This window comes from Trichomonascus vanleenenianus (genome assembly GCF_965637985.1).
Source record: "Trichomonascus vanleenenianus strain CLIB 3782 genome assembly, contig: TRVA0_044S, whole genome shotgun sequence".
NCBI lineage: Eukaryota > Fungi > Ascomycota > Dipodascomycetes > Dipodascales > Trichomonascaceae > Blastobotrys > Blastobotrys vanleenenianus.
Window position 1 is genome coordinate 20,468 of NW_027481843.1, and position 24,066 is coordinate 44,533.

At 48.9% G+C, this 24,066-nt stretch overlaps 16 protein-coding genes across 16 annotated transcripts; 8 read left to right on the top strand and 8 right to left on the bottom strand.

The window, feature by feature from the left end:
• Positions 1 to 597: 597 nt before the first annotated feature.
• TRVA0_044S00364 (uncharacterized protein) lies at positions 598 to 2,181 on the top strand (the record flags this gene model as incomplete). The annotated part of the gene is made up of 1 exon (XM_076686786.1): positions 598 to 2,181. One exon carries the CDS (start codon positions 598 to 600, stop codon positions 2,179 to 2,181), a length of 1,584 nt encoding a protein of 527 aa, XP_076538944.1.
• A 369-nt stretch (positions 2,182 to 2,550) lies between these two features.
• MRPL7 (mitochondrial 54S ribosomal protein uL5m MRPL7) lies at positions 2,551 to 3,435 on the bottom strand (the record flags this gene model as incomplete). Its single annotated transcript, XM_076686787.1, has 1 exon — positions 2,551 to 3,435. One exon carries the CDS (start codon positions 3,433 to 3,435, stop codon positions 2,551 to 2,553), a length of 885 nt encoding a protein of 294 aa, XP_076538945.1.
• Positions 3,436 to 3,660: 225 nt separating this feature from the next.
• Positions 3,661 to 5,391, top strand: GLE1 (mRNA export factor Gle1p; the record flags this gene model as incomplete). The annotated part of the gene is made up of 1 exon (XM_076686788.1): positions 3,661 to 5,391. One exon carries the CDS (start codon positions 3,661 to 3,663, stop codon positions 5,389 to 5,391), a length of 1,731 nt encoding a protein of 576 aa, XP_076538946.1.
• Positions 5,392 to 5,686: 295 nt separating this feature from the next.
• On the top strand, positions 5,687 to 6,616 carry TRVA0_044S00430 (NAD(P)-dependent oxidoreductase; the record flags this gene model as incomplete). The annotated part of the gene is made up of 1 exon (XM_076686789.1): positions 5,687 to 6,616. One exon carries the CDS (start codon positions 5,687 to 5,689, stop codon positions 6,614 to 6,616), a length of 930 nt encoding a protein of 309 aa, XP_076538947.1.
• A 43-nt stretch (positions 6,617 to 6,659) lies between these two features.
• On the bottom strand, positions 6,660 to 7,874 carry TRVA0_044S00452 (uncharacterized protein; the record flags this gene model as incomplete). The annotated part of the gene is made up of 1 exon (XM_076686790.1): positions 6,660 to 7,874. One exon carries the CDS (start codon positions 7,872 to 7,874, stop codon positions 6,660 to 6,662), a length of 1,215 nt encoding a protein of 404 aa, XP_076538948.1.
• Positions 7,875 to 8,459: 585 nt separating this feature from the next.
• Positions 8,460 to 9,038, bottom strand: FMN1 (riboflavin kinase; the record flags this gene model as incomplete). Its single annotated transcript, XM_076686791.1, has 1 exon — positions 8,460 to 9,038. The coding sequence occupies one exon, from the start codon at positions 9,036 to 9,038 to the stop codon at positions 8,460 to 8,462; it is 579 nt and encodes a 192-aa protein (XP_076538949.1).
• A 198-nt stretch (positions 9,039 to 9,236) lies between these two features.
• On the top strand, positions 9,237 to 10,289 carry TRVA0_044S00496 (NUDIX hydrolase; the record flags this gene model as incomplete). The annotated part of the gene is made up of 1 exon (XM_076686792.1): positions 9,237 to 10,289. The coding sequence occupies one exon, from the start codon at positions 9,237 to 9,239 to the stop codon at positions 10,287 to 10,289; it is 1,053 nt and encodes a 350-aa protein (XP_076538950.1).
• Positions 10,290 to 10,651: 362 nt separating this feature from the next.
• TRVA0_044S00518 (uncharacterized protein) lies at positions 10,652 to 11,650 on the bottom strand (the record flags this gene model as incomplete). The annotated part of the gene is made up of 1 exon (XM_076686793.1): positions 10,652 to 11,650. One exon carries the CDS (start codon positions 11,648 to 11,650, stop codon positions 10,652 to 10,654), a length of 999 nt encoding a protein of 332 aa, XP_076538951.1.
• Positions 11,651 to 12,187: 537 nt separating this feature from the next.
• Positions 12,188 to 13,060, top strand: TRVA0_044S00540 (epoxide hydrolase; the record flags this gene model as incomplete). Its single annotated transcript, XM_076686794.1, has 1 exon — positions 12,188 to 13,060. One exon carries the CDS (start codon positions 12,188 to 12,190, stop codon positions 13,058 to 13,060), a length of 873 nt encoding a protein of 290 aa, XP_076538952.1.
• Positions 13,061 to 13,444: 384 nt separating this feature from the next.
• On the bottom strand, positions 13,445 to 14,281 carry TRVA0_044S00562 (TLC domain-containing protein; the record flags this gene model as incomplete). The annotated part of the gene is made up of 1 exon (XM_076686795.1): positions 13,445 to 14,281. One exon carries the CDS (start codon positions 14,279 to 14,281, stop codon positions 13,445 to 13,447), a length of 837 nt encoding a protein of 278 aa, XP_076538953.1.
• Positions 14,282 to 14,614: 333 nt separating this feature from the next.
• ADO1 (adenosine kinase) lies at positions 14,615 to 15,655 on the top strand (the record flags this gene model as incomplete). The annotated part of the gene is made up of 1 exon (XM_076686796.1): positions 14,615 to 15,655. The coding sequence occupies one exon, from the start codon at positions 14,615 to 14,617 to the stop codon at positions 15,653 to 15,655; it is 1,041 nt and encodes a 346-aa protein (XP_076538954.1).
• Positions 15,656 to 16,433: 778 nt separating this feature from the next.
• TRVA0_044S00606 (uncharacterized protein) lies at positions 16,434 to 16,889 on the bottom strand (the record flags this gene model as incomplete). The annotated part of the gene is made up of 1 exon (XM_076686797.1): positions 16,434 to 16,889. The coding sequence occupies one exon, from the start codon at positions 16,887 to 16,889 to the stop codon at positions 16,434 to 16,436; it is 456 nt and encodes a 151-aa protein (XP_076538955.1).
• A 302-nt stretch (positions 16,890 to 17,191) lies between these two features.
• Positions 17,192 to 17,656, bottom strand: RPS18B (small ribosomal subunit protein uS13B; the record flags this gene model as incomplete). Its single annotated transcript, XM_076686798.1, has 1 exon — positions 17,192 to 17,656. The coding sequence occupies one exon, from the start codon at positions 17,654 to 17,656 to the stop codon at positions 17,192 to 17,194; it is 465 nt and encodes a 154-aa protein (XP_076538956.1).
• A 567-nt stretch (positions 17,657 to 18,223) lies between these two features.
• Positions 18,224 to 18,652, top strand: RPC17 (DNA-directed RNA polymerase III subunit RPC17; the record flags this gene model as incomplete). Its single annotated transcript, XM_076686799.1, has 1 exon — positions 18,224 to 18,652. The coding sequence occupies one exon, from the start codon at positions 18,224 to 18,226 to the stop codon at positions 18,650 to 18,652; it is 429 nt and encodes a 142-aa protein (XP_076538957.1).
• Positions 18,653 to 19,075: 423 nt separating this feature from the next.
• CCT3 (chaperonin-containing T-complex subunit CCT3) lies at positions 19,076 to 20,799 on the bottom strand (the record flags this gene model as incomplete). The annotated part of the gene is made up of 3 exons (XM_076686800.1): positions 19,076 to 20,603; positions 20,662 to 20,725; positions 20,775 to 20,799. 3 exons carry the CDS (start codon positions 20,797 to 20,799, stop codon positions 19,076 to 19,078), a joined length of 1,617 nt encoding a protein of 538 aa, XP_076538958.1.
• A 1,245-nt stretch (positions 20,800 to 22,044) lies between these two features.
• TRVA0_044S00694 (uncharacterized protein) lies at positions 22,045 to 22,467 on the top strand (the record flags this gene model as incomplete). Its single annotated transcript, XM_076686801.1, has 1 exon — positions 22,045 to 22,467. One exon carries the CDS (start codon positions 22,045 to 22,047, stop codon positions 22,465 to 22,467), a length of 423 nt encoding a protein of 140 aa, XP_076538959.1.
• Positions 22,468 to 24,066: the final 1,599 nt, after the last annotated feature.

Below are 24,066 nucleotides of genomic sequence, written 5' to 3' on the forward strand. Positions count from 1 at the left end.
GTTGCAGCAGACGTTACAAGTTGGGAGTTTTGTAACGACCATTTAACGGTGCTGACATTTGACACTCACATATCGCTGTCCCATTTTTAACTACATATCTGTTTTAAGCCGTTAGTTGACTTTGATACAACTTGATAGAGTTCCGCGGAATTGGAAGAAAGCGGTTGAATGCATCATTACCAACAGCACGGGAGGGCTCTTGCTGTAGTTAGCAACAATCCTAAAATAGAACAACTCTTGCTTTTTATAACCTAACCTATCGAATTACCAATCCGCACGAGCTATCATGGCCCACGAGGCTCAATAGACCACATGTTGGCCGCAGCTGCATGGCCCGCGTGGAATGATCGACACGCCGCACAGCGCCGCAACAAATGCGGCACTAACGTCTGCGCGCGCGCAAGCACTACTCACATGGCCGATAAGGCGTCATGCATAAGGTTCGTTATCGCAGCAAATAATCTGGGGTGGATGGGTGAAACCTTAAGAGAGAGAGACCCAGCCATAGCCTTTGTATGAACGAATCCCCGGGTACAAAAGGACTGGTACCTGTCTCCGTAGAGCTCACCATTTTTGTTCGATAAATTTTGTAGAAAAATGTCGTTGGGGACCCTGCGTAATCTGCCTAACGAGATTCTCGACGAAATTGTAGCGGAGTTGCCGGTAAGGGACCTATTGGCCCTGCAGGCGACTAGCCGGTTCTTGAGAAGCGTGGCCGCTAAGCGGCTATGGGCTAATGTAGAGCTCAACCTGACGAACCTCAACTCATCACCCATAATCCGCGATGAGAGCTGGATCAGCTACCACAAGCGGGTCGTAGATTTCCACAACCGTAGCCGGCCTTGGATGGTGATCCGAGCCCCACGGATCCGGGCCTTTTTCGCGGCCTACAAGCAAGGCCTGCTTAGGGATGTGCTGGATGCAATCAAGACTGTGAATATCGTAGAAAGCATAGATGTGCGGCTACCTGTTTCGGGGGCCACGCAGAAGACAGCCAGGGAGCTGGAGAGGCAGTACAGCCAGTATTTTGGGCAATTGGACCCGCAGGATTTACCATCGCTGCAATTGCTGCGGATATGCTCGACTTTTACGCGGCAAAGGGGCCAGTTGCCACAAACGACGCAGAATTTACTCCAGAAGTTCTCACAGGTTGAAAAATATATTTGGGCGACTAGAATAGCCGCGGGAGAGCCGTCTATAAGCCAATTCTCGGTGGACGATTCGTCCTGTGTCGAGTCTTTGACATCGCTCAATTTTGCCGTGGACGATTTGATTCCGCAGTTTACTGGGGAAGCGGGCTCGGAGAGTGATCTGCGGGCCTCTAAGAACGTTGTTGAGAGCATTGGATCTATTGCTGGAAGCCTGACGAGTCTCACCATTACCATGAAGACAGGCAGGCTTTATGTCGATGCTGAGACTCTTAAGGGCGTGCTATCCAAAGCTCCAAAGCTGGCCCGGCTAACCCTGAGCCGAGTTGAAGTCGTTCAGCCCCCAACCCAAAATGAGGAAAGCGAAGCCATTGAGTGGATTCCTCGGTCACTTTCGTCGTTGAGACTGGTTACCGCAGTGTCCAGGGGACGGTCCGTGAATGAAGTGCCAAAGTTGTCTTGTGGCGGTATTCGCACTCTCTATGTGGACTGTCGCAACGGAACTGATTCGGACAACCTTAGACACATGGAGTTCCACAGCCTGGCCCGGATTCAGTACCTGGGTACCGTCGACGTTTCAGATAGCCACGATGTCGAACTCTTCACGACCAACAAGCAGCTGCGAAGTGTAGTTTATAATTGCTCGAGTTCGCACGCCGTGTATGAATTGGCTGAGAATTGTGGCCCATCGCTCGAGGCAATTACTCTGATGCACCCAACAGATGGTTCTGAAAAGATGCGCTACGAGATTGATCCACTCATGCGGCTTGCAGAGGCCTGCAAGGGCCTCAAGTCGCTCACTCTCTATGTCAGCGCGGGGTTTTACACCAGCGAGGTTCAGGTCATCAAAATGTTTGCCAGGCTCACGCCGAGCCTGGAAAAGGTGCATTTGATTGCCGATGGCCCGTTCAGTATGGCCCATTGCAAGTTGAAGGAAGTGGCTGTGCTTAACGACGGCTACTACCGGCACTATTTCCGCCAGGGGCGTCGTGCGCTCCTTTATGAGATTGACGTTGCACAGCTCCGCCACTAGTTGACGAAACCTAGAGATACTAACTGATTATTTATGTTTATGTATTAGAGACATTGAATTTATGATTTTTGACAGCCCATAACTTGACGAGCACTAGATATGTATATGTAGCAGGTATTACCGGCACCGGATTACGTTGCATTGGAGGGCTTAAGCCAATTCCATCATAAATTCATAACATAAGTAGTTCCCGGGGTTATATAACAAAACATTTGTCGTAACGACAGCACCAAAGTGAGTCTATACTTGACCATGCCCTCCTCCGATACCTTCAGATACTCATCTCATGGTAGACGATAAAACTTCTGGTAACGCTGCGGACAAATCTTGTGAGAATAGATATATTTACAATACAATATGTACAAAAAATTACCACCGCGCAGGGTACTTTTCCTTATCGTTCTGGAACAAAAAGCCGTACGCGCTCAGCAGCGTTCGCGCTTCTGGGTCGACCTGAGCAGTCGTGTGAACGATAACGTCGAAGCCAAACGTCTGCGGCCACAGCTCCAGGTTACCCTCCAACTCCGGGAACAGTCGAGCGTCCTCCGCAGAAATGCCAAAGTTAATATTGCCAGTACCATCACCCGCATGGTTCGAAATGCCCTTCCACGTCTTGGACCGTGGCAGCACAATCTCCGTCAGAGTAGACAAAAACTGCGTCATTGGTCGGCCCTTGAGAGTGATCTTGCATCCAATTGGCATGCCCGGTCGGATGCCCCAGGTCGGCACGTTAGTACGAGTGTAAATGGTCTTGGGCTTCATGCCTGTGATCTGCTGAAGCTGCAGCTTGGCCGGGATATTAACGTCCGCAGACTCCTTGGCCTTGGTAGCAAACAGATTCAGCGTAATCGCCGTGATCTCTGGAACATTGGTCCAATCACGCACCTTAATGTCCTTGGAAGCCTTGGCCCGACCTCGTGGAGGCCTCAGCGGTCGGTTGATGTGGAATGGAGACGAACCATCCCATGGTCGCTGCTTGACACCCGGCTTGTCCGTCTCATTGTGTCTATAATTGATCAACAGCAGGTCCTGCTGGACAGTATTGTAGTGGTGGTCCCGTACACGGTCTGGAGCGACCGCCAGAGGCCGGAATCCGGTAGACTCGGCCGAGGACTTAGGGGTCAGCAGCTTTCGGTATCTCTGGGACACCTGGGCGTTTCGGTACTTGACCGTATGGTGGGCTGGCTGGACGATCGACACACCAACCTTGCCCGAAACCTGCGCCGAAACGTGGAAGCCTCGTTTGAATATCATCGGTCTAATGATCGCTTCGTCAACCGGGTTAGATCTCCTAAGCGTCGGAGAGGAGTTCGAAGGGTTTCTGAGGAGTGAAAAATTGAATGTCCCAAAACGGCAATTTTTCTATCCACCCCGAACCCAACCCTCTCTTGATCAGATCACCAAAGCATAACACTTGAAAAAGGCGATTAGATCGCGACGACAGGCCTGAAGAGGCGCCTTTTTTTTTGTGGTTGAGAAATGCAGTTCACAGTCCACAGGAGTGGTCCATCGGGGCACCTGGGGCATGAGGACGACTCTGAGTACGACTCTTTGTGGTCGGAAAGCGATTCTGAGACGGGAGACGACCGCGATGAGCCAGAGGAAGAAGACGATTTCGAGGAGGATGATGGGTTCCAGATCCTCACTCCAGTTAAGGAGACTGCTCGAGATAGAAGCGTCCGGCGACAGTCGGCACTGGCCGATTTGGAGGATAAAGCCAAGTCGCGAAGCCGCTTTACGGCCAGTCCACAACGGGCTAATGTTCAGACGAACGAGGACGAGATTGAGCAATTGCAGAGCATGATCCACAAATGGTCCGTGGGGAACTTTAGAAAGTACCAGGACCAGCTGAAACGTGATAATGAGTACGTTACGGAGCAGATCAACCACCATAAAGTGTCTAGTGAGGATCAGATGCGCCAGCTGAGACAGAATATCGACAGCATCACCTCGAAACGGCGTTCCTTGGTCCAGGAAATGATTGAAGAGCGCAAGTGGTTGGCTATGCTGATCCAAAAGGAAAAGGAAGAGGAGGAACGAAAGAAGAGAGAGGAAGAGGAGAGAAGGCGAAGAGAAGAAGAGGAGCGCAGAAGGAAAGAGGAAGAGGAACGCAGAAGAAAGGAGGAGGAAGAGAGGAAAAGAATTGAGGAGGAAAAGAAGCGGGCTGAAGAGCAAAAGAAGCGAATTGAAGAAGAGAAGCGAATCGAGGAAGCGAGAAAAGAGGAAGAGCGAAAGAGCAAGGAAGCAGAAGCCAAACGCAAGAAGGAGGAGGTGGAGCAGAAGCTCAAGGAAGAAGCAGAGCGCCAGGCGAAAGGCTCCGGATTCTCAAGCCACGAGGAAATTGAAAAAGAGTTCCTGAAGAATAGGGAGCTGATTGCATCTATTAAGGCCGATATTAACGAACCCGTGAAGCAGAATCCTGACCTGCGAAAGTACACCTTCAACGCCAAACGCCAGATCAAACCCAAGCTCGGCCAGCTGACCAATTCTATGGAAAAAATATTAACACTTGTGGACGAAATTGAGGCAGTTATCAATGAAGCCAAGGCTCAAAACGAGCTAGCGTACAGGTGGCTCCTCAATTTCCTGGCCAAAAGCGTGGTCCAGCAGGCCGAGGCCGAAGTCGCCGTTAAGACCGATGCAGCCCAGCCGCTGGGCATTCTTACTGTCCAGGCAATGGTGCGGCTAGAGGGATTTACAGAGCTCCTCATCGCCCGGTTCATCAAGAAGTGCCCGCATCTCATTGGCTACACTAATCCTCTCAAGACGGAGGAGCAGTACACGCTCATGGGGTGGAAGCGTCGTGACGATAAGTGGGAAGACGAGGGCCAATATTCCGAGCGAATTGGCGGTATGGTCTCTGTGTGGGCTGTCATCACGCATTCCAAGTTCACTGAGGCCTCCAATCGAACGCATCCATATCCAATTTCCCATGCCTGGAAGTTCCTGGCCCGCCAGCTTAATAAGGATCCACAGTACATCCACAGCTCTGATTTCTCTGCCGTGGCCGCGTGGTGGGATATCAGTGCCACACGGTTCCTCCAGGCATTTGGCAAGCAGGGAGAAAAGCTGCTCGATCTTGCATGGGATGCGTGGACGGACAGCGTAAAGGATAGAAAGTACCCGTCTGCTGCTCGGCTACGTCTTCTCGGTGAAGAGTGGAAGAAAACTGGTGTCGCATGCAAAGGTCTTCCGCGATTAAATAGGTAAGCATCGTGGAGATAAAGTATATTTATTTTGCATTGTAAAAATTTATTCAATTGATAATAGCACGTACATGTTTCCTCAGCTTTATTCAACTTTACAAGTAGATGTAATACGTTTTATTTGAGTCTCTCTAATTAGCTGATGATCGCAACACCGTTCAAAGAGAATGAGCTCAAGAAATAAGATTCATTGTCTCTGATTTACAATATTAGGGTTTGTAATGGATACCGTGGGTGGATCCCATCCCTAAGCATATATAACATAGCGTGGATAACGCTTCATTCCTCAACAATTAACCATGCAAGCGGTTGACCAGATTGGATTTGCTGGCCTCGGGACAATGGGCCTCGAAATGGCTCTCAATCTCCAGACTTACCTTAGTTCCAAAAAACTTCCAAGCCTTTTGTATTATAATCGAACGATTGAAAAAGGCAAACCAATCCAGGAAATTGGAGGGAAGCCGACTACTATTGCAGAGCTTTCGCGGAAATGTACCATCATCTTCCTTATGCTATCCAACGATAAGGCGGTCGAAACGGTGGTTAAACAACTAATTGATTCTGGCATCTCTGGCAAGCTTGTGGTGAATTGCTCGACCATCCATCCAAACACTGCTAACGCAATGGCCGAATTGGTTGAGCAAGCTGGAGCAGACTACATCACTTCTCCAGTTTTCGGCGCCCAGCCAATCGCAAAGGCTGCCGGCCTCGTGTTCCTTGAGGCCGGTAAAGCCGGCCAGGTCGACAGAATTACTCCATATGCCAATGCTATGGGCAAGAAGATTATGAGGTTCGGTGAGAGCCACTCTAATGCACTGTCAATGAAGATTACCGGCAATTCTTTCATTATGGGCATGATTGAGCTTATTGCCGAGACTCAGAATTTGGGCGAGAGCTTGGGTATCAGCTTAGCTTCACTGTCTGACTGGGCTGCAGGAATTGGCTACACGGTAGGTTTCTACTTTGACAAGGCCCGTGATGGGGCATATGTACCTGCGAATGGACAGGCTCCTGCGTTCAGCGTTGAGAACGCCATTAAGGACGTGACACATGGCATCAGCCTCGCTGAGAAGTCCAATGTCCCTGTCGCAGTTTTGCGAGAAATGCAAAAAAACTTGAAGGAGGTGTTGGAGACTAAGGGTAATCTGGATGTTGCGTCGGTTTATGGCCTGTTGCGTGAGAAGACTGGCAAGGACTTTGAAAATGACGCAGTTAAGAACAATAAATAATCAATATATGCTCCGTTATTAATCATCTTACACGCAATGGTGGCTACTCAGACCCTGGCTGAGGATATTCAGGGAGCTTCCAGCCAGCTTTCTCCTCACTTGAAAACCGCGCAATGAGCTCAGGTAAGTGAAAGTAGCAGATTATTTTTGTTATGAAGTGGAGCAAAGAGATTCCCCATTGAGTTTGAGGAACAACCCATCGTAGGAGAGACGTGTTTATCTTTTGAATCTCGTTGACAAATGGCCGCATTCTCTTGTCGTAGTTCGCTAATGCCAATGGAATATCCCCAGAGCATCGATTAATCTCCCCGGCCAAGACGTATGCGCCTACAAAACTTGCCGTGGTGCCCATACCGGTGAATGGAGATGGGCAGTAGGCGGCATCCCCGAGGAGTACTACGCGATTCCTGTACCACGTGTCTGTGCGAACCTGGGCGACTTCCTGGCAGTAGAAACTCTCTGTAGTTTTAAGCCCTTCGAGGAACCGGGGTGTCTGCCACCCTGCGTCACGGAACCTTTGCGTGTAAAATTGTTTCTGGTGTTCTATCGACGATCTCGCGAGGCTCAATAACTCTGGAGAGTCGTCAATGAGGAAAAACAAGACTTGAGTCTCTGTCGAGTTATGTGTTCTGCGCATAATCATCCGTCCCCCGGGACTGATATAGGACCTTCGGATGTTATCATCATCGTCTTCTCGAGGGATGATCCAGTGCGCCATATGCACCCCCAGGCTCCGATAGGGACTTGGGGCATCTGGAGGCTGAATTGCGCTTCGGATTCGTGATCCCTGGCCATCAGCGCCCACCAACAGGTCAAAAGTGTCGCTTTCTCCATCCGAGAAGTAAGCGGTCACCTGTGTATCATCCTGTTCAAACCGCTCTACGGTCTTACCAAAGATATACTTCACGTTGTCCTTGGTGGCATTGTAAAGTATGCGCACAAGGTCGCCACGCATAATCTCGAATTCAGAGGTTAGCGTTTGGGCGCCTTTGCCCGACGTGTTGGCCATGATGGTGCCCACTACGCGGCCCTGAGAGTCCACAAACGACACTCCAGCTTCGTCAACAAGCTTGCTGCGGATGACTTCGAGGAGACCCATTCGCTTGACTACTTGTATTCCCTGGGCGCGGAGGTCTATCTGGGCTCCAGAGGCTCTAAGGGCGGGGAAGCGTTCGACAATGGTTACATCGTGGTTTCCTGCAAGCCAGTAGGCCAATGCCGGACCAGCACAACCGCCTCCACAAATGAGAATCTTCATTTATTCTTATTTGGACTATGCGTGTACCTACGGGGGGAGTAATCGATACTGGTCACCTAGGCTTGATGATCATTCTCGGTCGTCCGACCGGCTGCCCGAAGAGCCACTGTAACATGCAGCTGGCGATTGTAAACGAGCGAGATCAGCTAGCTATATCTCATTAAAGGTGCGAAGCTATATATGTATCCGAGGATTGATAATCACTTGATGCGTCAATTGTATCATTAAATGCAATAGCGCCATTTGACTGTACCGCTAGCGGTAAATGATGGCTAGTTTATTGGATATATACTTGACTAAGAGAGTTAACCCATGGTATTTTTGTAAAAGATATAACCATTAGAGCTTGATAACTATTCCTCTGTAGCATACTTTTGCATTAGCAATTAAATATGACCAATTATTCCTCAGTCAAAGGTTCAATTGCGCTGGAAGTTAATCGCATAGCCAAACTGCAGTACACACTCTGCACAATAAAACCAATTGGAGTGTACAATCCCTTTATTTCAAAGAAATAGTATATAAACAACAACAACCCAGTAAAAAAGTATAAACAGCATCATCTATATTAGTAGCCTGTGTAATCTATGCAAAGAATTCATCCGTCTTGTACGCCTTGTACCCATCTCGCTCCAGACAATTGACCGCAACTTTGATGTCCATGTTAATGTCGTCAATGAGTGCCTCCTTGGAGATATAGTCCAGCTCTGGCCGGATGTACCCCAGCACAATCAGCTTCATTCTAGCCCCATAAAACTGCTTCTTAAAGTCGCGGATAATGTGGATCTCGGCGCTCTTCTCCTTGTTATGGTAGAACGGGTTCCATCCTACGCTCATAACCATGGGGAACACCCCACAGTCGCCGTGCCCAAGGTTCTTGCCAAACGAATAGTCAACCTCTCGGCCACCAGACTCGGCCTTTTGCTCCTCGTCGTTCGCCCGGACCTGCGCCCAGCCATAGTAGATGCCTGTCTCAAAATCCTGGAGGCAGTCAAACGCATCGTGAGGCACGTTGGCGGTAGGGATGCCCAGATCACTCGACCCCCGCCCGAACCCGGAGATAATGGTCGAATCTACGCGGAACGGGAACGGCGGCTCAGGCTTCTCCTCTCCGACCAGCAATGGCCGGTTGTTTCTGTCGAATGGCTCGCTTGACAGGGTCATCAATGGTCTTTGTAAGCGTGGTCGTGCCAATGTCAGCAGAAGGAGTGCCTTCTGCATGGTTCGGGTTTCGAGTCGCAGTTGCGCCGCTTCCTCGGCGGTCCGAATTTCCAATGAAATATTACGTAACCCCCGCGTAATATCACCTACCCTTGCCGAACCCCGCGGAGACCGACGACAGATCAGTCATTGAAAACGACCATGACCGTGGTTCAAGCGCTAGCAGAAGTAGCTAAGCGGGAAGAAGTGCTTGTGGAGCACCCTGAAGCGCCCCGGCGGAGTTCTGTGGCCATTATTGTGCGATTCCGGGGCCGCAAACTGGCAGCAAAGAACGTTGCCGAGCTCATAGCCGAGCTTGCTGCGGCTGAACACGTCGATGACAGCGCTGAACTGCTCTTCATTAAGCGCGCTGCAAGCGATAGGGACCGTTGGTCTGCCCACATCGCGTTACCCGGAGGAAGACGTGATCCAGAGGACGTTTCGGACGTAGCAGCTGCCGTCCGGGAGGCCAGTGAAGAGGTCGGGCTTGATCTTACCCGGGACGCTATCTACGTCGGTCCACTTGACCAGCACTTACTCAAGGTATCCTGGGGATCTCGTGTGATTATGACTCTGTGTCCATTTGTCTTCGTCATGACAGAACCTGAGCTAGTATTGCAGCTACAGCCGACGGAGGTTGCTGCAGCTTTCTGGCACCCTGTCTCCAAATTGCTTGATCCACAGAGCAAAGGGTTCCAGTATATTAATGTAGGCGAACGGCTGGGTCTCGCTAATCATTGGTTTATCCCTCGCTGGTTCAATACGCTTGTCAAGCTAAATGTTGGTGATATGGTGTTCAGATCGGTTGACATGCATCCAGTAGAGCTGGAACTCCCTGCTGAGAAATCCAGCGGTCCTGTAACACCATTGCTACCTCCATTTAAGGTATGGGGGCTTACGCTTGGCTATCTCACTGATTTCTTTGAGTTGATCTCGCCGGGCAGCGAGATTGACGACTACTTTGTCCCGACATTGAAGGCATGGGACATTCGTCTTATCATTTATATTATTTCATACCGGCACGTGTCGCGGAACAGAAAGGCCGTTAAGCAGTTGCGTGAGGGTGGCTACTCTTCGGGTAATATGGACTTGGTAGCCAAGCTGTTTGATGGCTACTTCAAGTATCTTAGACGTGGTATTGCCATTGCTCTTTGCATGCGTGCATCTGCCTTTGCTGCATTGGCCTGTTGGTGGTATTTCAAGGTTAGAAGGTGATCTGCTTGCCTGCTTTTGCACAGGTTACCGGTAATCTTGCATGATGTCTGAATTTTTTATTTGTGTTATATATATTCCAAATAACAACTGCATTTTACCAAAACTTTTATTCACTATCCGAAATTGTACCATCAGTAATTGTAGCCTATTGAATTCTTTAAGCTATGGAATAGAACTATAGTACTTGTAGTCATTATCTACAGCAATGGTACCGGTGTTTTATGCTGGGCGCTTTCGCATATTGTTTAGCAGAATCGTTACCTCTAGGGAACATTAAACATCAAATTTAAAAGAATGCCACAAAACTTAAATATATTGAACCAATTGAAACTATTTAGAATAACTATGGTAAAAAGAATGAATTACTGACTATCATCAACAACAACAACCAGCTTGCCCTTTGCCTGGCTCGCCTCCATAACACGATGGGCTTCCTGGATCTCATCAAACTTAAATACTCGCGACGGATCAGCGTTAAACTTCTTCTCACTGATCATTCTAACTACATCCTTCAACTTCACTTCAGAAACAGGGAACTCTGGCTCGCCAAACACAAAGCTACCGAAGAAACTAAAGTGAACGCCGCTTGCCATTTCAGCAAGAGGGTTGAAATCCTGAACAGGTGCCAGACCGCCTAGGAAGCCTGCTAGACACAGTCGCCCACCTCGATGAACAAGCCTAATGGAGTTAACTATAGTGCTGTTGCCAATAAGCTCCAAAACTGCGTCGAACTTATCATCGACGCTCTTAATGATCTTTTGAGAAAGCTTGAGGTCCTCAATTACCACATTCTCAACGCCGTGAGACTTCAGGAGCTCAGTTCGATCAGCGCTCCTAGTGGTGGCCGTCACATGGGCACCAGCCTGAACAGCCAGATTGATTGCGGCCAGACCAAGGGCGGAGGTACCACCTCGGACAAGTAGCTTTTGTCCAGCCTTGAGCTCGAGATTCCAGTTCAGGCATGCCCAGGCTGTGGCATAGGACTCGGGGATAGCGGCCAGCTGGGCCCAGGTCAATTTCGAGGCCTGCTCTCCAAGGGGAAGAACGTTGGAGACACTCGCTCGGGTGTATTCAGCGTAACTTCCGTTGACAGTTCGGCCCAGTCCGCCCATAAACGCTGCTACGGGCTCGCCGACCTTGAATTCGCCGCCAGGGCAGGAATCAACAATGCCGACACACTCAATACCACTTACGGGCATTGATTCGGCCCACTCTCCCTTACGCATGTAAGTTTCGGCGTGGTTAATGCCGAATGCCTTGACCTTAATCACGACCTTGCCCTTCTCAGGCTCCGGCTTTGGGATTTCCTTGATGGTAAGCACCTCAGGGCCGCCAAACTTCTCAATGATAATAGCCTTCATCTTGGAATATTCGAATTGATATGTGCGATAGATTTGTTAGGATTGATTAGATTGATTAGAATTGTTTAGATTGATTAGATTGATTCGATGGTTATTCCCCAAGTGGGGTTTGCCCTTGTTATATATTTCATTCATGACCAACAATTGAGTCTGATTTGTAATAATTCTATCCATCGGAGTATTTACAAATCAAGATCATTACAAAGGTTGATGATCCACCAACAGTTACGGTCCAACGGTTCATTTTACGCGAGATCAACTCCAATTATTCAGCCGCACAGATTAAAGTTAGACGATCGGACTCTGACTAAACCCCCGACCCCGCATCGGACAAAAAAGACCGGTGGCTCTCGTAAGCCGGTGTACTACCCCGTACTACCGGTAGTACTGGAGCAAAGACAAGGCAGCGACAACAGTTCGGTGGATGATTAGTAAAAGCTATAATGAGGGCCTCCAAGTCTATATAAAGAGACAGATGGCCAGCTGTAGAATACCATCAAGATAAGTTTGTTTAATAAACGGTAATTGAAATCCACAATGTCTACTCAGATCAAGCAGGTCACTCTTCCTAAGAGCCAGATCAAGGTGTTCTACCGGGAGAACGGTCCAAAGAATGCACCGGTCGTACTTTTGCTTCACGGATTCCCTACGTCGTCGCACCAGTATCGAAACCTGATCCCTCTTTTGGCCAAGTCTTACCGAGTCATTGCACCCGATCTTCCAGGATTTGGGTTCACTGAAGTACCAGAGTCGCTCAACTTCCAGTACACATTTGCCAATCTTACGGCGACTGTGGCGGACTTCCTCGATGAACTTTCAATTAAGGAGTTTGCTGTGTACATCTTTGACTACGGTGCACCTACCGGACTGCGACTTGCACTCCAGAGGCCCTCCGCAGTCAAGGCTATCGTGTCTCAGAACGGCAATGCCTACGAAGAAGGCCTAAGCGCGTTCTGGGATCCTGTTCGAGAGTTTTGGGCTGGCGATAACAGTGCTGCCGAGCGGAACAAGCTCAAGTCTGCGCTGCTCACTTTCGATGCCACCAAGTGGCAGTATGACGAAGGTACGAAAGACCCCTCTACGGTAGCCCCAGAATCGTACTGGTTGGACTATACGCTCCTTCAGCGGCCAGGCAATGACGAGATTCAAATCGACTTGTTCAAGGACTACGAGAACAATGTCAAGCTCTATCCTGAGTTCCACAAGTTCTTCCGCAAGTCTCAGGTGCCAATTCTCGCTACATGGGGCAAGCACGACCCGATCTTCGCCCCTCCTGGCGCCGAGGGGTTCAAGAAGGACGCCAAAGATGTTGAGGTTCATATTCTCGACGCTGGACACATGGCTGTTGAGAGCAACACCGAGGAGATTGCGGGATACATCCTTGACTTTTTCAAGAGAATCGGTTACTAAACTTCATTTTTAGTATTTATTAATTATAGGTGTAATTGGTGATTATTCTAATACACTTTCCAGTAGTACTTGGGGGGACCAGTCCCCCCAAACCCCCCTGTGGCTCCGCTACGCGGAGGTATTTGCTGTAACGACTGATTTGTTACACATTTGTTACGCGGATGCATGTTACAGGGCGTTGGGAGTTTTCGCAACACTGTAACAAGCGATCGATTGACCTCCGCGAAGCGGAGCTACGGGGGTTTGGGGGCTGGCCCCCAAGTCAATTACGTGCTCCCGTAGTGTACTGCCCAAACCCCCCTGGGGGGCTCCGTGGAGCCCAATTCGAGGCTAACCAAGATCAATTGAACAATATAGGTTAGTTGTATTAGTGTTGTATATAGTCTACTGTTCCTTCTTGGTCTTGGAGTCCGAGAACCGACGCACAACGAGCGAGACCATCTTGTATAACCAAAACAGGTTGAGCGTGTCAAGCGAGATGTTAGCGGTGAGCGTGGCAATGGGAAGCCACAGTGGATGGCTCTGACGGGCCCTGAGAGAGAGGATGTCGCATGCAACGAAGTAGGCGTGGTAGAACCCCCACAGGACGCGCACGAAGAAGAAGGTCACAATGAGCAGCACGCCATTGAGCACGTAAAGCCAATCAGGAATCGTGCCCTTGGGCAGGTGCGACGCGAACCAATGGATGTTGACGAAGGGGGTAGAGGCCTCAAACAGCAGGAAGATCGGGGTATAGTACATGATGTAGGGACGCATGCCCTGGATGAAGACAAACAGCGATGCAAGGCCGTGTACGAGGAAGCCTGGGCCGAACAGCTTGTAGTAGTAGGCGCAGACCAGGGAGTCCCACACGAAGTAGCCTGCGGCCATGGCGACCACGAACCCGGTGTATGGAGTGTATCCGTTCACCCTGTCGGCCGAGAGCATCTCATCCCCGAACAATGGGACGCAAAGTGCTAGGATGAGCAGGCACTGGACCATCGACACCACGTGGATGTCGAAATTGACCTTTGTGCGGCCATTGAGTTGGCTGTACGAGCTGCAGAACACGGGCGACAGCACGCGCGACAGCATGAAGACCGCCTGGTAAAACAGGAAGGATGCGACAATCTCATGGGCGTGGGATGGTAGCGCCTGGAAGCCCATGCTGAGCGACAGAGACGAGATCTCCTCCGCGAACCACGGCAGCTGGTGGCCGCTGAATGGATCGTAGAACACCATGGTACGCTGGGGATTCAAGATTCAAAGATTCTGGACTATCTAGCCGAGCCTGGCTGCCTGATATATGTCCGAACTTTGTTGGGGGTGGGACACGTGAGGATCGCAAGGCGATGACGGGTCCTTGGTGGGGGAGGCCCAAATGTCGCCCCGGCGGCTTCCCATGTCGGGGTACAACACACGCAATGTCGGGAAAACAGGGGGGAGGAGGGGGCGGTTTCGGAGTGAAAAATTGTGAAAAATCCAACAAACCGGAAGCCGCATTAAGATTCCACGACCATAAAAACCTAAGTTTTAGGCATTCCTCAACAAAACAGAACAAGAAAGACTTGGAAAATGCCATTTGATTTGCTGTGTCTGGGTAACCCACTGCTGGACTTGCAGGCCGACGTGGAGGCTGAGTACCTCGCGACGTACGACCTCAAGGCGGATGATGCTATTCTCGTAGACCCAAAGCACATGCCTATCTTCGACGAGGTCGTTGCTAAGGAGAACGTGCACATTTTGGCCGGTGGAGCTGCTCAGAACACGGCTCGAGGTGCCCAGTACATCCTGCCAGACAACTCTGTCGTCTACTTTGGCTCTGTCGGTAACGACAAGTTCGCTGCCCAGCTGCGAGAGGCCAACACCAAGGCCGGTGTCTTCTCCAACTACATGGTCCAGGAGACCATCCCAACCGGTAAGTGTGCTGCTCTTATTACTGGCAACCACCGATCGCTCGTCACCGATTTGGGTGCTGCCAACCACTACAAGGTGGAGCACCTCAAGGCTGCCGAGAACTGGAAGCTTGTAGAGGAGGCCAAGGTGTACTATGTTGGTGGTTACCACTTCACTGTGTGCCCAGAGGCCATCAACACTCTTGGTGAGCACGCTGCGTCGACCAACAAGCCATTCTGTGTCAACCTGTCAGCTCCATTCATTCCAACTGTGTTCAAGGATGCTCTGGATTCCTCTTCGCAGTACTGGGACTTCTTGATCGGCAACGAGTCCGAGGCTGCTGCCTATGCTGAGTCCCACGGTCTCGACACTTCCGATATTGAGGGCATTGCCAAGGCCATTGCTCTGCTTCCAAAGAAGAACACTGGCCGAAACCGAACTGTTGTTTTCACTCAGGGCACTGATGAGACCATTGTTGTCATTGGTGATGTTGAGAAGGGCACTACTACCACCCAGCGAGTCCCGGTGCACCCAATTCCAGGCAACACCATTGTCGACTCTAACGGTGCTGGCGATGCGTTTGCTGGTGGTTTCGTGGGCGGTCTTGTGCAGGGCAAGGAGCTGTTGACCTGTGTTGACATGGGCCAGTGGCTTGCTGCTCTTTCTCTGCAGCAGGTTGGCCCATCTTACCCATACCCCAAGAAGGTTTATGGTGCCTAAGCCTTTATCTACATATGATTATTCTGGTATATCGTTGTGCCTATTCAACTGATGCATTAATGACCTTTACGACCATAGATTCAACTCTTAACAATAAATTGTTATCCATTTTCAACTGTCAATCACTTACTCCATTTCCGCTTATTTTATTAGTGATTGAATCATTAGTTATTACCCATTTTCATCTGCCAATCACTTACTCCATTTCAATCGCTTACTTTATTAGTGATTGAGCCATTACCCATTTTCATCTCCCAATCACTTGGTCCATTTCAATCGCCTACTTTATTAGTGATTGAACCATTAGTCGTTACCCATTTTCATCTGCCAATCACTAACTCCATTTCAATCGCTTACTTTATTAGTGATTGAACCATTAATCATTACCCTTTTTCATCCGCCAATCATTGATCATTCACTTACTCCATTAACACGTTAGTTGTTTCATCACTATTAGTGATTGACCACTAATCATTTAGAGTATTACTTGTACTGATTGGATCATCAATCACCCCCTCCATCAATTTTCAATCACGAATCACTCCGTCATTAATTACACCAACAGCTATCAATCATGAATCACACCATCCACTATGGATCATAATCACTTACTTCTCAATGGTCCAGTCATTAATAACTTATAATGACCCAATTACTAATCACTTCATCGGATATCAATCATTAATCACTTGGTACCGGTAACTTACTATCAATCACCTTCCAATTATCCATCAATCATCATTATCATTATTAATCATCAAATTATAAATATTCGTAATCAATCATCTTCATCTTCATCGTAATCAATTAGTGGTAAGCCCGAAGTTGGAGTCGGAGATTTTGATTTCGCGGGTTTCGCTTTCTGGGTGGGCTTTTGGACTCCTTTTGAGCTCTTGGACTTCTTTAGCTTCACAGGAATGTAACTAACCTTCTTACTCTCGGCCGAATCACTCGTCTTCTTCTTCATCTTCTCCAATCCTTTTGCCAACTCGAATTTTAACTCCTCTTCGCGCCTCTGCTCTTTCTTTCTGAGATTTTCCAAGTGCTCTACCTCCCGCGAATCAAGCCTGTGATAAGTGTTCCTCTGCGCAAACTTCTGATCGTGCTCCTCTTTCCGCTTTTCTTTATTTTCCTGCAGAGCTTCATACAGCGTCTTACGCGGAGCTGCCTGGTTCTGCCACTCTCGCGTCTCTTGCTCCCGTTCCCCTTCCTGGGACGTGCCTTGATCCGACATGCTATATCTATTTGAATAAGAATGAACGGAGAAATATTGGGAGGTTAAGTCCACCAGATCTTGATCAGACTACCGTATAAGATGATATCCCAACCATAGATCGTGAATTAATGTCTTCAAAATGGCTAAAAGATGTGTAAATGTTAAATGGTGAAAAGTCAAAGTTGGCGGCGGGAAGGAAGAACGAAGGGCCAGCCCCTCAAAACTCACACACCCCCCGCTATTCAACAACTACAATTGAATGCAAACGGTCAAAACAATCATACAGGAGTTCGTATTTTTTTAAATTAGGAACAAGACATTTAGTTGCCTCGCTTTCGGATGACACCCATGGCCTTGCCTCGTCGGGCAGAGCTTCGCTTACCTCGGACCTTGAGCATCCAGAAGTGTCGGAGACCTCGGTGGGCTCGGGATCGCTTCATTCGCTCCAAATCTTCTCGGATCTTGTTGTCAAGACCGTTCATGAGCAGGTGGTAGTCCTTGCCGTCGGTCCAGTCTCGCTGTCGGTTCAAGAACCAGGCTGGGATCTTGTACTGGGTTGGGTTCTGAATGATGGTGACGATTCGCTCGAGCTCTTCGACGGTCAATTCACCGGCTCGCTTGGCCAAATCGACATCGGCCTTCTTGCAGACAAGGTTGGCGTATCGTGGGCCGACACCTCGAATCTGGGTCAGAGCATAGACGATCTTGATCCTACCGTCGATGTTGGTAGACAAGAGACGCAGAATGTGCTGGAAAGAGTTCTTCTCAGTAACAACCAAAGGCATCTTGAAGGTCGGTGGGTCAAAGGTGTTGGTCGAAAGTGTCGAACTTTTGAAATTTTTTGCGTTGGGTTTGGCAGACTGGGCCGTCGCTAGGCTGGAGCCCATTCCTCCCAGCCAAACCGGGCCGGTATTACTGGCTAGTTTACCCGGTTGTCAGGGGGGCCACTCTTCCCGCGCACGCACCACTCACCCCCAATCTTCAATCACGTGATACAATTTCTTTGGGGATCTCAAACTCATGCTGTTATGTTCCACTCTAGCATGTTCCAGCTACTGTATTTCTCAGTCCTGTAAGTGACTGCCTTTTGTACCATCCATATTACCTTTAGGCCAACTGTACCATGATACCAATGGCAATCGCATCATAGATAATATGTTCATAGAGGATTATCTACGCAGTTATTTATCCTATAACCATTTCTATTAACTTTCAATCCTTATATTGCAGCTGTAATTGTACCCACAAACATGGGTATATGTGTGCCGCATCATGTGCGGCTTGAAAAATTAACGTCCCAAGGCACAATCTCATCTGATAACGAATTATCGTATACAAGATATAAATAAGCGATGAAGGTAGAGGCGGCGAGAGATAAACTTCTGACGAACTTCGAGGTTCTCGAGCATGTGAAGGAGACTCACGCCCGGTACAAGTCTCAGCGAAGGTTCAAAGAGATGCCATCCCACAACCTCGAGCGGATCCTCTCTGATACCATTTCCTACATGGCTGAGCGCCCCGCCGGGTCGACAAGCGCTCCTCAGACTGCTGAGAACATTACTGCATTTATGAAGGAACTTAAGGCCAACGAGATTGAGTTGGAAAGGGCCGAGCGGCTCCAGATCATTAACAGTGCTCCAAACTCGCTGCCAATTCTGTTTAATATTGTCGAGGAGTGCGACCAGCGGTTTAGTGAAGACCAGCTTAACGCGATCATTGACCTTTCGACGAAGTACCTGAGTGAGGAGCCTATTCCTGAAGTTCGTGAGGACGAGGATTAGCCTATATGCGCTACGGGACTACCGAATAGACGGGCTTTGCTATCAATTGTGGAAAATTCGCTACGATAGTTATGGCATTTCGGCATATACAAGCGACTAAGGAAGCCCAATGCATTATTTATTTATAATTTGTAATAAACGCTATGAACTAACCACTACTCTTGTGATTCAATACAGCTTGTAGGAAGACCTCCGCGAAGAGGGGTTACGGGGGGTTTGGGCCAAGTCAATTGAAGCTATAGAGTGTCCATGGGGGGACCAGTCCCCCCAAACCCCCCTGGGGCTCCGCTCCGCGGAGTTTAGAGCAGTCTCTAGGGGGTCTGGGGGCAGAGCCCCCCGGCTACGGGAGCTCGAGGGCTGGCCCTCGAAATATCACTACGATGCTTGGTAAAGGGCGGAAGAAATAAATGCTTTTTATACAGATTAATTGCCGGCTGGGCCCTGTTCTTGCGAGTTCTGCTTTCGGACGCCAGACACGATATCATCGACCCTCAGCAAGAGGCATGCACTCTCAATGGCCGTCTTGATGGACTGGAGCTTGATGGCCTCTGGCTCCCACACCCCGTACTCGTTCATATCAACCACCTTGCCGTTCTCACCGTCAATACCATAGGTGTGCAGGCCCTCGGCATGCTTGGCTCGCAGCTGGGTAAGGACTCGCACGGCATTGCCACCACAGTTCTGCACCAGCGTTCGCGGGATGACCTCCATGGCGTCAGCAACCGCCTTGTATGGCCACTGGGCCACACCCTCGACCTGCTTGGCCCTCTCAGCAAGCTTAACGGAGATAGCCATCTCGGTAGCACCACCACCTGGAGAGAGCCGGGGCTCGAAAACTACGTTCCGCGCAACTGCCATAGCGTCATGGAGGTTTCGCTCGATTTCGTTGAGGATATCCTTGGACGGACCCCGCAGCAGAATCGTACAGGCGCCCGGATCCTCACACTCGGTGAGGAAAGTGAAGTACTCATCGCCAATGAGCTCAATGTTGAACAGACCGCACTTGGTGCCAATATCAGACTCCCGGATATCTTCAACTCGGTTGACAATAGTGGCGCCAGTGGCTCGAGCAATTCGGTTGTTGTCGGTCTTTCGCACTCGTCTCAGTGCCGTGATGTTGGCCTTAAGAAGGTAGTGCTGGGCCAGATCGGAAACGCCCTTCTCAGTGATGACGAGATCAGGCTTGTGAGCAACAATGGCCTCGCACATGGTTCGAACCTGCTCCTCCTCAATTTGCAGCACCCGGTTCCAGTCGGACTCCTTGGTGATCTCTACGTTGGTCTGGGACTCGCCCTTCTTGTACTCAAGCGGACAGTCGAGCAACAAGACCCGTGGCTTCTCAATTCGCCGACGCATCTTGGGGTGGGTAATGTCCTTATTGAGCATAACGCCGTCCAAAACCCGCGAATCCTCAATCTCGCCACCAGGAACCTTCTCAATTCGCGCGTACCGCTTGATATCAATCTCCTTCTGCCCGTTGGGGCCGTTCTCTCGCGTCACCGTTCGCACAGCTGTCAGGGCTAGTCGGCACATGAGCTGCGACCACCGCGCCACGTATTTGGTGCCGATCGACGCCGAGATGAGCTTAGTCATAGCCTCATCATTGTCCACGTCAATGGGCCGCGATACCTCGTGAATGATGGCCAGCGCGTCCTCCATGGCGTCCTTGAGCGCCTTGATGATGACCACCGGGTGAATGTTCTTCTCTACGTAGGGGTATGTCTGGGCCAGGATCTCGCCCGCAAGAATGATGACCGTGGTGGTACCGTCGCCCACTTCCTCGTCCTGGGTCCGACTCAGCTCGATCATTGACTTGGCCGCTGGGTGCGTGACTTCAATCTCTCGCAGGATGGCGTGACCGTCGTTCGTCAGCACAATGCCTCCCACTGGATCAAGAAGCATCTTGAGCATCGCCTTGGGACCCAAACATGTTCTGACAATGTCCGCCACTCTATATATCTTCGCGTTAGCCATCTTGAATTTGATCAAAGAGCGAGGGAGCTACTTACGCCTTGGCAGCGGTGATATTGGACACCTGCGCTTTCCGGCCGGTCTGCCGCTCAGATCCGGCGTCTAAACTTGTTAGTATAGTTCGATAGAGATATCCGTGCTGTTGACTTACTCATAACCACTACTGGAGCCTGCATTTTTGTGCTTTTCTATCGCTCTCGAGGGATCAAAACTGAAGCTGTCGAGGGGCGCTGGAATTTGGTGATGTTTTTTCCACCACCTCCCACCACTCCGGCGCAGAACCCAACCTTCCGTGGTCTTCCACCACCGCCATTTCTCTGTTCGTCGCGTAGTTTCTGGTTAGTATAGTTGTAGTCTGGTTTCCTGGGGCCAGCCCCAGGCCCCGTAGCTCCGCTTCGCGGAGGACTGGTCGCGTTTGACGCGAAGCAATCGGTTGGATCTTAAAACAATGGTAAATGATAGAGTACGGTGGTCGATTAGGAACTGTTTATATATTCGTTAGTAGAGCTGCAATTGGCTTATCATGGCTAAGAGATTATAAGGACGGAACAGTAGACTTTGCTTCGTATTGTAGTCGTTCTTTGTTGCTAGAATATCTATGGAATAGCGGCACATTATGCTTCCCGTTATCTATGGAATACCGGCAATTGTGAAATAATTATTGATAGATAGAATTGTGAGAACTGATCAATTGCATCAATAAATGTATAGCTGGTCGCTTTTTTTCTATTAGTTCAAGTATTACCTGTTGGTACTGTACCGCTATTGTTTGTTTAACGGTAACTCTTTGCATTTAAATTATGCACCATCATGTTTTTTTATCTTATCAGGTTCAAACAAAAAGAGACTGACTTGCGATACTGCAGCATAAAAGTTCTGTTATTTTAGGACTTTTTATCTCCCGCAATTGAATAGTGACCCTGTACCAATGGTAGTAGGGGCCATACCTTGACATGCGCTCAGGTCAACATTAACTACCCGGTATACCATAATAATTACGATCTATTAGCATCTTATGTGACCCCGATACCAAAAGGTTCCATTTTAAAATACAAAAAATACAATCTTCCATAAGAAACCGTTTTCAATTTCAATATTAATTGGGTCCCACAGTTGCAAGGCGCAGTGCGCCTTGGGTGTTGGTGTACCCCCTAGGGTCTAGAAAACAGTTCTACAAGGGAGATTAAAAAAAAAAATCAAGATTAAGTCCAGAGTCTAATCAAAATGAATTTGAACTAAAGATATGATTTGAACAGTTTCAGGGGGCCAATTGAGCCAGTTCTTGACCCATTGGTTACCTCCCCGAAATCTGGTGCATCCGGCAACATGATCCACTGGTACACGCATCAATGAGCTTTGGGAAGAACGGAACGATATTTCAAGAATATGGCTGACTAGACAGGTTTTCGGCATTTCAGCCTATGAAAGAGAAAATGGTCTGTTTAACTGTGGGGTTGGTGATGCTCGCTAGAGGCTGCAGTAGCCCTCTTTCAGGAATTGGACTAAGTTATTCTTTCCAATCCTTCTTTCGTGACATGGAGCGATGGGCGGTCAAGTGTGTCGCTTACCTCCTAGAGGAGGGGTCTTTGCAGAGAGCGCATTGGGCGAGAATGCGACGGGCTATTTCTAACCATTTACAAAGGATTGGGCCCCCTTCACATGGAACCAACGAAACTAGAGAACGCCGATTAGAGCGCGTGTCGTACGAAATTGAACGAGCCGGCTCAGTCTTTAGCGCCAAACACCTTGCCAGCTGCAAAACGAGCAGCGTGGTGTTGCACTCCCTGGATGCAGCCTGGTTGACCCCTTTGACCACACCACATTGCATGTTAACGATTCCTTGAATGCAACACTATCATTGGCAATGATGGCATTTTAGGCAACGGAGTTAAGCAGCTGTGCTTTCATTTGCGCCTTTGGCATACCGAATAACACTGTTTTACTAGTACTGTAGTAATCTGTTGCAGTCTTTGGTGATGCCGATGCCAGAAGAAACTCCGCTACAATACGTATATATTCCGGGTAATACCGGTATGATCTTCTTTCTGCAATAACCGTTTCAACCGAAATGGCCTTCTCCGCTGTAGAGCGGTGGCCCTCTAAAAGAATTGGGTCCTCTTTAGCCCTTCTTTTAGGAGCGTCGACTGGTCATGTGTGCCTCTCGAAGGAGGAGTCTTTAAGCGTGAAGCGTCTGACACTTAAACCAATATTATCAGCTACCTTTGTACAACATGTCCTTCAACGTCTAGCTGCTATTTTCTTATTCAAATTAAATGGCCTAATTCTCTAAGGGATAGCTTTTAGTAGTCTCTTACCATGCTACTTAATGGTGTTAATCTCTCCTCTAATTCTCTATTACAGGGTAGTATTATGCAACCAGATCTTGAAGATCTATGCCTCCAATACGTGAATTCCGGTGTTACGTAGTAACCTATCTTCTAAGGGCCTCGGTAGGTAACTGCTAATTTTCTATTACGACGGAGTTAAGTAGCCAGTTCTCTAAGTGTTAACCTTGTTTTTTTTTTTTTCAGCTAAACGTTAGCTTTTTAAGTAATCAGTTCTCAGGTCTCTATTAGCTTTAAACTAACTTGCCTAAGGTGTAGCTTAATGTGGAATTGTTCCAGCTTGACTTGGTCATTCTTTCCGACTTCTGAGCAGCCCAATAATCCAAAATTCGTTGAAAATTGTTGAAATTTGTCAAAAATTGCTTGAAAGGGTGCATTTCAATGTACCTATGAAGGAGTCTGCCAGGGATGGAATCATATTTCGTTATAATGGTTCCTTTGTTCCAGAGACGAGGACTAGGTCGTGAATGTACTCAGAGCCAGACCATTACTACTGTAGCTGGTAATAAAGCACTGCTTTCGACTGGCTATTCACCAGGTACTACTGTACTATATACCTATCTGATACCCCCGTATATATGGGAATTGACCAAAATTATAGTACGGAAAAATAACCAGTAAATATCCGGTTGACAAATAAATGCCCAGGATTTCATAATAAAGCCCGTACATGGTGTTTTACCCGTTGACTCGGAGTGCGAGCGGAAGGCAGTGTTTCGCCTGTAATTCCGGGTGGGGTGGGTTGGGCCAGCCGCGTCATCTGTCAACGGCGGTGCAGATCGTACGATGCACACTTATTCAGTCCAGCTGCTTTAAGAGTTGTGAAAATGGCTAATGTCATCGCTAGAGATAAAATGGATTGTGGAGAAAAGTCAGAATTTGTGAAATCTGACGTCATTACTATATAATTGTAGTAAAACATGTTTGTAATGCATATGACATAGGCGGTGCTACTTTGGTCCACCTGCAGAGTCGCGGAATAGCGCTGGTTCTTTTCACCGCTCATTTGAAAATCCTCCATCTGCAAAAGAAGTCTGTCATCGAAGCAGTGCCAGGAGCTTTGGTAGGCAGTCAGAAGTGTGGTTTAGGTGCCTGTTG